The sequence below is a fragment of the Squalius cephalus genome (genome assembly GCF_949319135.1).
Source record: "Squalius cephalus genome assembly, chromosome: 16".
NCBI lineage: Eukaryota > Metazoa > Chordata > Actinopteri > Cypriniformes > Leuciscidae > Squalius > Squalius cephalus.
Window position 1 is genome coordinate 30320298 of NC_137137.1, and position 16754 is coordinate 30337051.

A 16754-nucleotide genomic window follows, 5' to 3' on the forward strand; every position below is an offset into this window, starting at 1 on the left:
CTTATTGTGTTCATGTTTTTTTTTAAAACACTTTTTCTGCTATTGAGGTGTAATTAGATGTAATTACAGAAGTAATCATGTGCAGGTATTTTTAAAAACAAAAAGTGCCTTGGACCAAATTATTTGTTTAAATATTAGTGCATAGTTGTCAAAGACACTTAATATAAAGTGGGTCCAAATATTTTATTTTATTTTAATATTAATATTTATGAAATATCAGAATTAATGTTAATAAATTATATTAATTCATATTAATTACGATTAACTAATGATATTAATATTATGAAAAATTCTGTCAAGTGTGTGTCCAAGATTTGACTTGTAGTGTATGCAGTATGTCATTTTTAAAAAAGAAATATTAATTTACATTGATGAATAATGACTAAATCACAACCTTATGCAATATGTAGGTGTTGCGTTATTCTGATTTTGATTTGATGATGCACATATTGTAATGGTTATATATTGATTAAATATGAGCCTGTAGGAATATCAACCACACAATGAGCCACAAATAACATACAATAGCAATCAAATATTTTCTCTGCGATAGCGTATCCATATAAATGCCTGTCTGCTAATATGCATATTTGTTTTCTTTACTTTTCTTTTCTTTTTTATCAGAAAATAAACCGCTTTTTAAAGATCCTTCAGTATTTGACATACGTTCCTGAGAGAGCCACCTGCTGTTAGACAGTAAATATCAGCGATCAGGGTTTTTATATAGAACTCAATATAGTTGACAGAAATGTGTCATTAGCCCTTTTGCTATCACCTCAGCAACAGATGTGACATCACATCAGATTTGCATCACAAGTAGCCGTGTTAATTTGATTTGGTTGATGTGGATGTGGTCAAAGCCCTGTGTCGGGAAGATCAACGTCAGTCTGATTCTGGACCGCTGAAGGAAACACAAACGTAATCATGCGACTGTATTATCATCTACTTAAAGGGATAGTTCACCCAAAAATGAAAATTCTCTCATCAATTATTACTCACCCTCATGCCATCTCTGATGTATATGACTTTCTGTCCTCAGATAAACACACTCATTTTTTAGGAAAATAATCCATCTCTGTGAGTGCATATGATGCAAGTGAATGGGTGCCACTCGTTTGTTTGTTTGATGGCGGTAATCCATATGACCTCATTGAATGAATCGATGTCTTCTGAAGCTAAGCGATAGGTGTAAGAAAAATACATATATTTTAAACTCTTTTAACTATCAATCATTGCTTCTGGTCTACTTTCATACGAGCGATCATGAGAGGGACGTTGACACACTTACAGTCATGGTTGGAATTATTAGCACCCTTGGTATATGAACAAAGAAGCCTGTGAAAATAAATCTTCATTGTTAATCCTTTTGATATTTAATTGAAAAAAGTATTCTCAAAAATATACCTTTCATTGAAGTAAAATAATTAAAAATGAAATGAAATAAACGTTCTTTTGGCAACCTCCTTTTTCCAAGATAACAGCTCTGAGTCTTCTCCTATAATGCCTGATGAGTTTGGAGATCAGAGACTATTCCTCCATCCAGAATCTCTCCATGCTCCACGTTGGTGCATCTCCTCTTCAGTTCAGCACACTCATTTTCTATAGGGTTCAGGTCAAGGGATTTGAATGGTCATGCTCAATGACCCATTTTTGTGTTGATTTTGATGTTTGTTCTGAATCATTGTCCTGATGGAAGATCTAAACACTGCCCGTTATAAGATTTCCACCAGAGGCCGTCAGGTTTTGATTTTTTATTTGTTGGTATTTGATAGAATCCTTAATGCCATGTCTCTTAACAAGAAGTCCAGGACCTTCAGCAAAAAAATAGGCCCACAACATTAAAGATCCAGCGGTATATTTAACCGTACACATTGGGGTACTTTTTATCCTTGATTGCATCAAACCCATCTCATGTGTTTGCTGCCAAAAAGCTCTTTTTCTTTCCATCTGACCACAGATCCCTGTGCCGTTCGGAGTTTTAGTGGTGTCTAACAACTGAATGTGCTGGAGTTTGTTTTAGATGAGAACAGAGAATTTTTCTTGAAACCCTTCCAAACAACATGTGGTGATGGTTGGATAATTTATTAGGCTTTCTGACCAAAGACTCAACTAATCTCTGCAATTCTCCATCTGTGATCATTGGAGAGTCTTTGGCCACTCAAACTTTCCTCCTCACTGTTCATCAAGACAATATAGACACACGTCCTCTTCCTGGCAGATTTGTAACATCTTTATTAATTGCCCTGATGGTTTAGCTTTAGTTATTTTCTTACAGCCACTTTCTATTTTGTGATGCTCAACAATCTTTGGATTTACTCATTGCAATGGATGATTAAGGGAATTTGGCCTTTGTGCTTCCTCATATTTATAAGAAGTCATGGCTGGATACTTTCATGCTTCTAGTCACCCTGGTGTGCTAATTTTTATTTTTTTTAAATATGAATGGGTTGAACTTCAGAGATATTTTCCTTATAATAATTTCTAGGGGTGCCAACGTGTTTTTGAGAAAAAAATAAAATAATTCCCCCCCACTTTTCAATTGTTTTACTTCAATGAAAGGTTCGATTTTTTGCAAATATTTTGATAAAATAAGGATAAACAATGCAGATTTATTTTTACAGCCATCTTTCATCATATTTACCAAGAATACCAATAATTCTGACCATGATTGTATGTCATGTGTCTCGACCTCATTTGAACGATTGACTGGAAGCAATAATTTATATTTTAAAAAGATCGTTTCACTTCAGAAAACATTTATTAATCCGTAAAAAACTTTATTTCCATGGTCTGCTTTAGACATTCTATTAGCTATAAGTAACATTGCAACTACATGTCAACTTATTCTAACCCAAACCTAAAAGTGAACTCTAATGAAAGTTATCTGACATGTAGTTGCAAAGTTACTTATAGTTAGTAGAATGTCTGAAGTGGAGCATCGATATAAAGTGTAACCGATTCATCCACTGGAGTCATATGGATTATCGTCACGATTGCTGTGTGTGTGGTTTTTCAAGCGTCAACTGAGTGGCACCCATTCACAGAGATGAATTATTTTTTTAAAAATCTTCTTTTAAGTTTATCTGAAGAAAGAAAGTCATGTACATTGGGGATGGCATGAGGGCAAGAAATTGGTGAGAGAATTTTCATTTTTGGGTGAACTTTAATTACATATAAAAAGTGTCAATGGAAAAAGCCATCACAGGGTTTTTTTCTGGTTTGGCATGCATGGGGATATAACAATAAATAAATAGAAAAACAAACTTCAAATCTATTTGCCAAACAAGTTATCCAAAGGGAACTTAATCAGGGACAAAAACACATTTCATGATTCGATCAATTCCCAAGGAATAAAATCAAGTTGTGTGCTGCATGAGTGACTGAAACCCTTCACTGATACAATTTACACAATCAATACGGAACTACATTAAAAAGAAATATATATATTAATATATATATAAAGATAACTATAAAGAAGAGCCAACTGTGCAAATGAAATGTAGATTTCACAACTTTTTTGGGCCAAATGGACCACTTGTAAAGTAAATTTTATTAGCTGCACTTTCATTGTTTCAATACGTTCAATCTTTGGAGTTCCCCATAATGATATTGACACAACACATGTTCTTTAATAGGTGAATTTATGGCATTTTATGCAATTTGGTTATGTATTTTGTGTGATTACAGTGATCCGTTTCATAAGAGCCTCTCAAATGTACTAGCAACCTGCTGTTACATCTGCTCATGACATCTGAAAATCTGAAAAAACAAAATCAAAATCTGTTTTATAGTTTGTGCTATTCTATATAAAAAACACAGCACAGCATTTTAAGGTAAACTATTGTGATAATAAAAAATATTTCACCTCTATACCACCTACTTTTTAGTGTAAATCAGTTTAAATAAGATAACTTAGGTTTTTTTTTTTTGCTGAAAAATATAACTAACTGTAAGCGTCACATAAAAATGTATAAAATTTTAAAAACAGATATTAAGTTTTAGCATGTATAGCTTGCCCTCGCTCTCATACCAGTGTGTGTTTTGCTCTGTGAGAGGCTGAGAACGTTTAATCCAATACAGTGTTATGAGGTCAAAATCTGCTTGTCTTAATAGCTGATTTGATTTTCAAGAAAAATAAGTCGATTTAGGGAAGCGGGTCCGAGCTCATTTCCTGCCTGTGCCTCTTCTACATTTTGACTTGCATTATTTGTGTTGTTATGGAGGTTGATTGAGTCAAAGACATCAAATCATTTGATATGGACTCTTCATATGAGTGTACAGGATTTCACTTGGAAACTGCTATAAGGGTCCAAAATTAACTTAAGCGTCAAATGTGAATTAGAAAAATTGTCTTTGATGAAGGAGTGTTTAACTGGCCAGTTTGGCTAGTTACATAACCTTATGCGTCGTTTAACAGTGACCTTATGAAAGCTTGTTTCCGCCACGGAATAAAAAAATTTAAAAGGTGATTTCGACTTTTTATCTCACAATTCTGACTTTTTTCTCGCAGTTGCGAGTTTATATCTCACAATTTAAACTTTAGAACACAATTGCAAGAAAAAAGCCAGAATTGTGACTTTATTCAAGACTTCAGACATTTTTATTCTCAGAATTGTGAGATATAAACTTAGAATTGCATGAAAAAAAGTGTAAGATAAAAATGAGGAATTACCTTTTTTATTTTTTTATTACGTGGCGGAAACAAGCTTCCATACTCTCCGACCCCCACTGATACAAGTGAATCAAAGATATACAAGCTGACTACAGAAAAGAAAAGATTTAGCCTCTTCTAACAAATTTACCATCAGAAATTAAACTAGGATGCCATGATGCGTCACATTTCTGCCGATAAGCCAGCAAAACAGAAATATGAGGGACAAAATCGTAATGGGTCTAGATTTTGTTTGTGAGAGCTGGTGTTTTACAAAGAGATTCACTAGTATGTGATGCTTGAGCTGATGGGGAGTCAACTCAAAATCGTTGATTCATATGGCTGAAGTCAGAGCTGACTTGTAAAAAAAATAATAAAAAAACATGTTTTCCGCAAATATATAAAAAATATATATAAATCTGATTTACTGTGCAAAACTTGGGGTCGGAAAGATTTCGAACGTTTTTGAAAGAAGTCTCTTATGCTCACCAAGCCTGCATTTATTTGATCCAAAATGCAGTAAAACAGCATTACTGTGAAATATTAAAATTTAAAATAACTGTTTTCTAATTTCATATTTTTTTTTTTTAAATGTAAATTCCTCCAGTCTTTAGTGTCAAGAAACATTTCTTGTTATTACCAATGTTGAAAACAGTTGTGCTGCTTATTCTTTTCCATTGAAGATTTCAGAATCCCACCATTGACAGCTAAGGCAAAAAGTTAATTTTGGACCCTGATTGATACGTTTTTTAATGACAACAGGCATGTGAAATGAATGGAAAATATTGAAAAGGCATACATATCCACTATCAATGTTGAAATGTAAGATGCATTTCTATCCGAGCTGTGCTTTTCATACACCCTTCATGAAGTTGACTGAACTATCTGAGAGTAGGCACATGCTGTTCTCTATGCTACTTATAAAACTACAGCCGGGACACTGCCTCAGTTACCGCTATGAAAACGTATTGGCATGATTTGCAAAAGATGTGAATGAATAAATCATGTAATGTAGGAGAGCAAACCTGCCCATTCCATTTCATTCCCGCCCCCGTTCCCTGTAGTTCCTGTAGGACGGTGAGCCTCAGTCGCCCCATAGCTGCTCCGTTATGAGTTCGAGTTTGCAGAGGAACCAGCGGCGCATGGGGCAGTAGTACTCGTAGTGGAACTGCTCGAACTCGGGCGTCTGGCGGATGTCATGCAAGAAGGAGATGTCCAGGTCCGACTCCAGCAGGACGAGGAGGAGGGGAAGTAGAATCACGAGGAGACCGATGGCCATCACCACCAAACGTGCGGCACTGCTCAGACAGGCCTGGATCTGGTGCCGCCCGCTCGACGGGTTACACAGCGACTGCCGAAACGCCTCTCTGGCGAGTTCCCTCTCCCTCTCCGCCTGGAGCTCCACCTGCATCTCTGGATCCGCGTGCAGCTCCTTCAGCAAGCGCGCGGGACTCTGGAACAGCAGGTCTAGGCCGCCCTGACCCTCCTCCACTGGCGTCGGGACCATGCTGGCACACGGGCTGTACGCCGTGTCGGATATGGTGAGGGTGCTGCACTCATCGTCTTCATTGTCTACACGGATCTCTCTCCTTTCCTCATCTGCTCTCGTCCTATTGGCTGCCTCGTCTTCTCGTCTGCCCTGACCGTGGTTTTCCCTCTCCTCTATCTCTGTTTCCTCAGGAGTGACCGACGGCTTCAGTGGGGACAGATGGACGGATTCCTTCAAAGCCGAGAGTCCTGCGGAGTGAACAATTGGTTGTGTTAGGTCACAAAAAATTCACAGGATTTCAACATTTCCTGAAGGACATACGGGTCATTGTCAGGATAGCTAATATTATAGATTACATTTATAGAGTGCTTTTCTCAGCACTCAAAGGGTTTTACATGGAAGGGGGGAATCTCCTTAACCACCACCAATGTGCAGCATCCACCTGGATGATGATGCGACGGCAGCCATATTGCGCCAGAAGGCCCACCACACAGCAGCTTATTGGTGGAGAGGAGACGGAGTAATGAGGACAATCAGTATATTAGGAGGCCATGAGGATGGACAGAGGCCAACGGGCAAATTTTTTCCAGGATGCCGGGGTTACAACCTTACTCTTTTTTCAAAGGGCATCCTGGGATTTTTAATGAACACAGAGAGTCAGGACCTTGGATTTAAGTTTATTTAACTGCACACCTCAGTTTATAAGTAAGTAACATGTCATTATGTTTCCATTCTGTTATAGGGAAAAAAAAACTCTACAATTTTTTAATACCGAAAGTATTGTACTTGGCAAAAAGCAGAAGAATATTTGTGTGGGGAAATGCGATGATATTCGATAAGGTAATTAACTATAAGACTTTTTTTTTTTTTTTTGCATTAGAATCCTATTAACATTCAAGACCAAAACATTTGACACAAAACATGTTTTCAAAGACAAATGTAGGTTATTAATGGGTTATAATTACAAGTCACAATGAAACTGGGTGATACGAGAATTCTATATCTATATGTAAATACATTCTATACTTATCTTAAGTTTTTTTTGTTTGTTTGTTTTGTTTTGTTTGCAAGGCATTTACCGCATAGTAATATGGATAATAGCTAGAATCTGACACTGGAAAACCTGTATATATATATATATATATCCAGTTTGTAAGGGAGGGGGAAAAGCCACCAACCACGGCAACAACAAGAACCAGTCTGCTACAAAAGGCCCAATCATGGGAAATGAAGGTCGATCTGAGAGGAAGGCTGCAATTCCCCCAGTTTGTCCAGACAACCCTGAGGCCGGATGTGGTACTGTGGTCTGAAGAGGGGAAAAAAGATCATCCTCATAGAACTTACAGTCCCATGGGAAGAGGGATGTGAACAGGCCTTTGAAAGAAAGAACGCCAAATACCAAGACCTGCTGCACGACTGCAGGGGGAAAGGATGGCAGGCTTGGCTGTTCCCGGTCGAGGTTGGCTGTAGAGGATTCCCTGCTCAGTCAGTGTGGAGAATGCTAACAGCCATTGGAATAACAGGGAAGGAGAGAAAGGCAGCAGCTCGCAGGATGGGGGAGGCAGCGGAAAGAGCCTCTTGCTGGTTATGGAGCAAGAGGGAGGAGTTGAGCTGGAAGCCAGGAGGGGAAGATGGGCAGTGACTTGGCCACCACTGCCGACCCACCATCGGGAGGGTGTTGCGGATAAGGGTCGAAACACCCAATGAACGATGGGTACCGTCTGATGACATCAACCCCTCCTGGCCAAGGCTACATTCACTTAAGGTGAATGAAGGGGAGAAGCATTTACGAATGTATTTGTAGCTTAGAAAATCTGGGCAACCAGTGACTTCCAGGAAAGTCTGGGTGGCAACCGAGGAAGTTCGGTGACGCTGGAAAGACAGCTGACCTCCAGGAAAGACTGGCGTGGGTGCGTGAGGTTAGCAACCTCATCCACAGCACTCGCAAGAGGGCACCAACTCAAGCTACAGAAAGTAATACAGAGCAATACCCCCAGAGTCACCCGAGAGGGGGGGAGGATGAGAGACTCGTCAGGACAGACACAACGGTAACGGCCAGGAATGAAATACGGACACAGAGACGGCTCACCCAAACAACTTTAACCGGGAGGGCATTGGAAGTTAAGTGTCATTGCGGAAAGACCTGCAAGAACAAAAGAGGGCTTAAGATACACCAAAGCCGAACCCACTGTGGAAAAGAGGGATCACAGGAGCAGCGCACAGCGGTAGCACCTGGTGAGACGCAGGAGAGCTCCAGGCAGGAAGCACCCCACAGTACTGGAGATCTCTTAGCACCTGTGTCACCTCAAGACCTCAGGAGGGACCCACCTGATGCCACCCCAGGGAGCCAACCCCACCCTGCGAGGGAACAGATCAATTGGCCCAAGATGAGCGATAACAAAGAGTGGTACCAACTAGACCAAGACCTTGACAAAGTGCTAGAAGCCACACTAGCAGGAACGGCTGAGCAGAAAGTCAATACTCTCACAACAATAACCTATAACCTGGCAAGGGAGCGTTTTGGAATTCAGGAGAAGAAAATCAACATCAAGTCTGCACATCAGCCAAACAGAAGAGAGAGGGAAATTCATCGACTAAGAGGAGAAATCAAGACTCTTACCAAGCAGTTCAAAAGAGCCCTTGCTGATGAAAGGGAAGGCATCAAGGACCTAACGAGTCAACTCCGGGAGCGCCTCTGCAGACTCCGAAAAGCAGAAAGCACTCAGAAGAAGAGGAAGGATAGGGAGAACAAAAGATCCCAGTTCACCAAAGACCCTTTCAGATTCACCAGAACACTGTTGGGTGAAGCAAAATCTGGAAGGCTGACCAGCCCCAAAGGAGATGTGGAGGCGTTCTTGAGGGAGACCCACAATGACACCTCCAGAAACCAGGCCCTGGACGCCAACCCAAGCATCAGCAGTATAAAGATCCCAGAAAAAGAGCTCAACGTCAGAGAACCATCCTGGAGGGAAGTCCAAGAGGTGGTGAAGAAGGCCAGAACAGGGTCTGCCCCCGGCCCAAGCTGTATACCCTACAAGGTATATAAGAAATGTCCAATGCTTCTCCGGAGGCTGTGGAAGCTGTTCCGGAGGATCTGGAGAAAAGGCACCATTCCATCAGGCTGGAAGAAGGCAGAGGGCTGTTTTGTGCCAAAGGAAGAGAACTCCTCAACCATTGACCAATTCAGAACAATCTCACTGCTAAGTGTAGAAGGCAAGATCTTCTTTTCTGTACTGGCCAAGAGGATGACCTCGTACATAACAGAGAATGGATATATCAACACTGCCATCCAGAAAGGTGGAATTCCAGGCTTCTCTGGATGCCTGGAACACACCGGAGTTCTCAGTCAGATGATCCGTGAGGCTAAAGCCTGCAAGGGCAACCTGACTGTTGTCTGGTTGGATTTGGCCAATGCCTATGGATCAATCCCGCACGCCCTCATCCATGCAGCATTAGACCACTACCATATCCCGCAGCACATCAAAAGAATGATCACCAGCTACTTTGGTGGAATCCAGCTACGATTCAAGGCGGCCAATTTTACAACTCAGTGGCAAAGCCTGGAAAAAGGTATCGTAACTGGCTGTACAATCTCCCCTATCCTCTTCATCATGGGAATGAACCTCCTAATAACAGCTGCGGAGAAGGAAGCACGGGGGCCAAAAATGGAGTCAGGAATCCGACAACTCCCAATAAGAGGTTACATGGACGACCTTACCGTGACAACCACAACCCATGTGGAGGCGAGGTGGGTGCTAACTGTTCTGGGCCACATGGCAACGTGGGCCAGAATGAAGTTTAAGCCAAAGAAATCCAGGAGTTTGGTGATCAGGAACGGGAAGTTGACCAACAGGTTCAAGATGCATGTGCAAGGGGAAGTGATTCCATCAATAGAGGAGAATCCAATCAAGTGCCTCGGAAAGTGGTTCGATGACTCACTTACTGACAGGAATAACATAGCCAGTACGGAAAAGCAGATGGAGGAATGGCTGAGGAGGATCGAAAAATCAGGGCTCCCTGGGAAGTTTAAAGCTTGGCTCTATCAACACGGACTGTTGCCAAGACTCATGTGGTTGCTGACTGTGTATGAGGTCCCGATGACATGCGTTGAAGGAGTGGAGAGGAAGATCAATAAGTACCTCCGAAAGTGGTTGGGAATCCCTCCAAGCTTCACTTCAGTAGGCCTCTACATAAGATCAGGGCAGCTCCAACTTCCTCTGTCATCTGTAGTTGAGGAATTTAAAGTCGCAAAGTGCAGAGTCGTAATGACATATAGAGACTCACAGGATGAACAAGTCAGACATGCAGGCGTCATCACAAGATCAGGTCGCAAGTGGGCAGCTGATTCGTCTGTTGCACAAGCTGAGAGTATGCTGAAGCTACGTGATGTCATTGGAGCACCATGCTCTGGAAGACAGGGTCTTGGAACCTCACATTTCCAACAGTGGAGGAAGGCAGGAACCAGTGAAAGAAGAGCCATGATTCAAGAGGAGGTAAGGAACCTGGAAGAGGAAGGACGAAGATCAAGGGCAGTGGACCTAGCTTCTCAAGGGGCCTGGACCAGATGGGATCTTCCCAAGAGGAAGATTACCTGGGCGGACCTATGGAGACTGGAACCGTTCCGAATCTCCTTCCTGCTGAGGTCAGTGTATGATACACTCCCAACCCCAACAAACTTGCACAAGTGGGGCATGAGAGAGGACCCATTGTGCAAGCTTTGTGGGGAGAGGGGCACCATGGCACACATCCTGGCCGGGTGTAAAAAAGCACTCACCCAGGGAAGGTACAGGTGGCGCCACGATAGGGTGCTCACGACACTCGCCCACACCTTAGAGCAGGAGAGGAAAAAGAAACGCCAGCCCCTTCGGAAAACAACTTCAATCCAGTTTGTAAGGGAGGGGGAAAAGCCACCAACCACAGCAACAACAAGAACCAGTCTGCTACAAAAGGCCCAATCATGGGAAATGAAGGTCGATCTGAGAGGAAGGCTGCAATTCCCCCAGTTTGTCCAGACAACCCTGAGGCCGGATGTGGTACTGTGGTCTGAAGAGGGAAAAAAGATCATCCTCATAGAACTTACAGTCCCATGGGAAGAGGGATGTGAACAGGCCTTTGAAAGAAAGAACGCCAAATACCAAGACCTGCTGCACGACTGCAGGGGGAAAGGATGGCAGGCTTGGCTGTTCCCGGTCGAGGTTGGCTGTAGAGGATTCCCTGCTCAGTCAGTGTGGAGAATGCTAACAGCCATTGGAATAACAGGGAAGGAGAGAAAGGCAGCAGCTCGCAGGATGGGGGAGGCAGCGGAAAGAGCCTCTTGCTGGTTATGGAGCAAGAGGGAGGAGTTGAGCTGGAAGCCAGGAGGGGAAGATGGGCAGTGACTTGGCCACCACTGCCGACCCACCATCGGGAGGGTGTTGCGGATAAGGGTCGAAACACCCAGTGAACGATGGGTACCGTCTGATGACATCAACCCCTCCTGGCCAAGGCTACATTCACTTAAGGTGAATGAAGGGGAGAAGCATTTACGAATGTATTTGTAGCTTATATATGTATATATATATATATACACACATATATATAAACAGAAATGACCCAAGAATGACCCACATTCATAATATTCACTGTACACAACATCCTTGAGCTAACTAAAATATTTTTTTATGTCATTGTGGCCTGCAAACTATTCCACAGTTTAAAGCTTTTGCTCATGTAGTGTGCATGTCGTATGTGTTTATACAGCAGTTTAAAGGCACGGCTGCAGCCTGTGTTCTTTAGACAAGTCCCGTCTAAATATAGACCCAGCTGCCTGGGTAGTGTGGATTAAGACAAGTCTCCCGGCTAAGTTGCCATTGACGTCGATGCTTCTCCATGCAACTGTTCTCTAACACACACAGACCTCTGTAATGTCATCTAACATAACCATCTTCTCATTTCCCAATGATATTTTAACATAGCTGCTATTGAAAAATAATGCATGTCTCTTCACATAGAAACTAGATTGATGGATTGAAAGCATTAATTCCAAAATTAGTAATTAAATGATCTATAACTGACAGGGCGTACTAGATTTCAGGGCATCAGCATTGACAGCCACTTAACAGTGCCTGAAATGTAATATTTGTCAAACTAATTGGATAATCATGAGTTATCTATTGAACACCTTATACAGAGGCACACTTAAACAAGTAGATGCAGGCATGGGCAAAAAGAAGATGTCACCATGGCGACATAGAGAGACATTTAGCCCAGGAGGATGTAACAGTCATCACTAGCAAGACCATCATGGCTACCATGGCAACAGTTAGATGCAACAATAACTTAATATGAGGGTGATTTTTGTAAAGAATGTGAAAGATGTTAAAAAAAGAAAAGAAAACAATGTCATTTTGCACAAAATTAAACATCCCCTGCCCTCCACTCAAATGACAAAGAACTAGATTTTTCCATTTTCTGAAGAAAATTGTTAATTGCCTGTGCAAAATGATTGCAACTTAAATGCTTTTATTTGAAAAAAACAACAACAACTGTTAATTCATTAATCACTTCTGTTTAGTAAGCCAGAGTTTAATTTTAATCACAACGCTTAATCATTTAATTTGGACCCAATCCCTCAGGTTTACATCAAAAATTTTCCCTAGCAGTGTCATAGATTTTGTCTTTAGATAAAATATCATTTAAATGCAGTCAGTTTATATTTTAGTCAATTATACACTAATATAAATCTAAAATAATATCCTAAAATAACATATTAGTTTATGAGAAATGAAAAATGAAACAAAATATTTGTATATACATTTAACCAAAATCCTGACATTTAACAAAAGCTCCTGAAATAACATTATAATGACCACACTATTGTACTACAATGTTGTGAGTTCCTTTGGTTTAGTTATTAATTTTCTATGTTTTAGTGTTGGCTTAATCAGGCTTAATACGTGCATTTTTGTCGGCCATTTGGTCATTATTTTATTATATTACATTATTGACAAGTTAAACCAAAGTAGGATCAAGACTTTTCAGCTGCCATTAAACAATAATTTTCAAAAATGTTTCACTTATCCATGTCGTTCCAAACCTGTATAAATGTCTTTCTTCTGCGGATTACAAAAGATATTTTGAAGAACTTTGGTCACCAAACAGTTCTTGTGCCCATTGATTTCCATTGAATGGACAATATATATATATATATATATATATATATATATATATATATATATATATATATATATATACACAGAAAATTCTCAAAATATCTTCTATGTTATGTTTATTTTGGGGTGACCGATCCCTTTAATTTTTCAGAATGATGCAATGTTGCTAGTCAATGAAGAAATCAAGTAGGAATCATCATTTTAACAGTATTTTGGAAGCTTCCGTACCAGTTCCTGAGATGCGGTTTCCATGGCCAAGCAACCGCACATATACGTCTCGTGCCGTGTAGTTGGCCATGCGGAGCTGCAGGTTGTGATGTGTGGTGATCTTCACCTGACAGCGAATGGCATCCGCCCGCTCTTCCAAACCTTCATCCAAGACCACATTCAAAACCTCATCTGCATCCTCTTGTAGACATTCCTCAGCAACAACTTCACAACCCACCACACTGTGAACACCGCTTCCACGCTCCCCCTGCTCTCCGAGAACCTCCATATCTGACCCCCTCCACACCTCCCTCTCAATCCCAACCTCACTGCACAATGACTTTCTCACAGCTTCTGTCTGGTTGAATGATGCCAAACACTCTCCCTAACTCTTCTGGCTGGGTTAATGCTGTAATAAATCACACACACCCATAGGATGGGGTCCTGCCGGCCCCTTTCCTTCACCGGATAGCGGGCATGTCGGCAGTGTTAACAAAGTCAGGGCATTAGGGGTTGGATCAGCCCAAATGCAGGATGAGCTATTTATACAGCATCAGTCATAGCACAAGGCTTTGCTAATCACAGGGGCTGATTATGGTGAAAAGATCCACTCCGGAGTACAGTACAGCTAGCAGACCTGATCATCCTGATCTGAGGTGTCATGCTGTTGTCAAGTCAAGTCACCTTCATTTATATAGCGATTTTAACAATATAGATTGTTTCAAAGCAGCTTTACAGTGATAATAGGAAATTAAAGTAACAGAGATTGTTTTGGCTTTACAGCAGCTCTAGAATAAAGTTATTGTCCAGCTAAAGTTATGATTGTTTTGATTGATTCACTTCCATCGCAACGATCATTAGTTATTAACTTAGGGGCCGCTAACACGACACCGTTCTAACAGAAAACCCTTAAGTTCTATCTGCGGAAACTTTAAAACCGCAAACCTGTGAGAACGCTGATTGCATGCACATGCGTATTACGTGTTTAGTCTATACTGTAGGTATGCGCGTTTGAATATATATGTGCGCAGGCGTGTAGTCCTTCTTTATAAACCAACCCTCAACAAACTACTTGTCCGGGCCTGAACAATCTCTTTTTATTACTTTATTAAAGAGTCAAGAACCCCCCTGTTTCAGCACCAGTTAAGGCTGATTTATACTTCTGCGTCGGACCTACGCCGGAGCCTCTATGCTGTAGGCAACATGTTGGTTTTCATTTATACTTCTGCGTCGCTGTCCGCGTTGACGCACAATTACACATGCAGAGGGAGCATGTAAAACCCAAGGGAGGGATTCTAGCAGACCAATCACAGCGCTTGCGTCCACGTAGAATTGACGCGATGTTACATTTTTGGAGAGGTGCACGTCAGGGTACGCCGAAGGGTACATGTGTTACACACAGCCTACGACGTAGCTACGGCGTAAATTCAACGCAGAAGTATAAATTGGGCTTTAGTTCTCACCACCGTTTTGAAAATGCTACAAAAGTGGGCGTGGCAAACTGCAGAGTCGAGAGGGAAGAGGGGAGACTGACAACACAACAATAACTTCTGATTCAGACATAGGACTGGATTATCACAATATTTTTTTCATATAATCCGATAGCGAGATTTATTACGATAATCATTTACCATTAAAGGGAAAGGAAATGCTTTCCACATATTTATTAGAGCTTGAAAATGAATGTAAACATGTAAACTTGTTTGTTCACAATTAAACTCCATGGAGTAGCAACCTGTCACGGGTGGCTGTAGTCACAACTTGCACAACGAAGGAGATTAAGGAATTAATAGTCTTTAATAATGAATGCAACTCAGGAGAACACAACCAAGGAACAAAGGATAACTCAGGGCTTATAAACACAAGAGGTAATCAGACTAGAAACAGAACAGCTGTGGGAAACTAATTAACAACCAATAAGACTAATTAGTGAACTAAGGAAAACAGAATCACAGAAACTGAGCAGACAGAACATACATGTTACAGTAGCTCTCCCTCCCGGAAGGCGCGTCCTCACTCCATAAAGAGCCCATCTGTGGAGGGAGGGAGGGGGCTCTGGAGGTGGGTGTGGAGCTGGTGATAGACAGGAGTCGGTGGAGACAGAGAAGTTGGTGGAGAGAGACAGCATGGTGGAGCCAACAATGGGAGGAGCTTTGCCTGAAGGGCTGGCTGGAACCCAGGGACTGACTGACTAAGATGGAACCAGGGTGCATGGAGTATGGAGAGGCCAAGGATCACGGTGACATCCACGGCCCAGAAGCCCAAGGTGGAGCTGCTGGCTCATGGGACCGAGGTGGAGACAGGGGCTCAGCAGAACGTGGCGACGACAGCGGGAGTGAGGATGACAGGGAAGCCGGAGAAGCGGCTACACCAGGCTACTCCAGGTCTCCTGCAGCTGGAGACCCGGAAGTCTGTGGTGGATGCAGAGTGACGACTGACTGAGCCAGAACCATGAGGGAGCCTGGATGAGACCACAGACCACGGTGGAGTCAAAGGAGCGCAGAGCCAATGGGCTGACAGACCGAGGCGGAGACAACGGCCAAGAGCCTTGAGGTGAAGCCGGGGAATCCTCATACTAATGCCGAGCTGTTGATCGGGAACCCCGAGGCAAATCCGATGGGCCGCACAGAGTTAGGGTGCAGGCAGAGCCGAGGAGAAGGGCGACACCAGTGGAGCCGACAGAACCAGCGAAGAAGATGGGACCAGGAATTCGGGTGGAAACATTGGTGGAGGAAGATTTCCAGACAGGACCAGAGCATGCGGCCAGGACCGGCTTGGAAGATGAAGACTTGAGGGTGGGGACTCGGGAGGAAACTGGATCTGGTCCTCTTCTGGCTCTGAGATGGACTTAACACAGCAAACTTTGACTCCAAGGAGACCCAGGTGGCAGGCTCTAGCACTTGTTCTGTGGTAGGCGTGGATTTTTCTGCCACACAGATGGTGAACGGGGAGTCGTCCAGCTGGAGCACCCAGCACCAATATTCCTCCAGCGCCCTCTGCTCACAGTTCATGAGGCGATGTAATACTAGTAAGTCCATATTTTTCTTATATTACTCACTTGGAGGGTTCCTGTATTCTGTCAAGGGTGGTTGCAGTGACAACTCGCATGATAGAGAAGATATATTATAGTATATAGATAGATACAGTATATAGATATATAAAGATATAAATAGATATATTATAAGGAAATTATAGTCTTTAATAATAAATGCAACTCAGGAGAACACAAGCACATCAAACATAGACGATAAAGGAC

The 16754-nt window shown here is 42.1% G+C and overlaps 1 protein-coding gene across 4 annotated transcripts in view; it reads right to left on the reverse strand.

Moving 5' to 3' along the window:
• Positions 1-308: 308 nt before the first annotated feature.
• The window catches only part of frmd3 (FERM domain containing 3), a 77101-nt gene continuing 60655 nt past the window's right edge, over positions 309-16754 (reverse strand). For 2 of the 4 annotated variants that reach the window (XR_013823937.1, XR_013823938.1), the window contains exons 14-15: positions 5677-6388; positions 309-901 (exon numbers count right to left, since the gene is read on the reverse strand). Coding sequence is in view for 2 of the 4 variants with exons in the window: in XM_079897720.1 (XP_079753846.1) it covers positions 5736-6388 (653 nt within the window). In the remaining 2 variants the exon portion in view is untranslated. Of the gene's footprint in view, positions 902-3523; positions 6389-16754 lie in introns of those variants that run through there. The other 2 variants (XM_079897720.1, XM_079897719.1) reach the window with 1 other exon arrangement.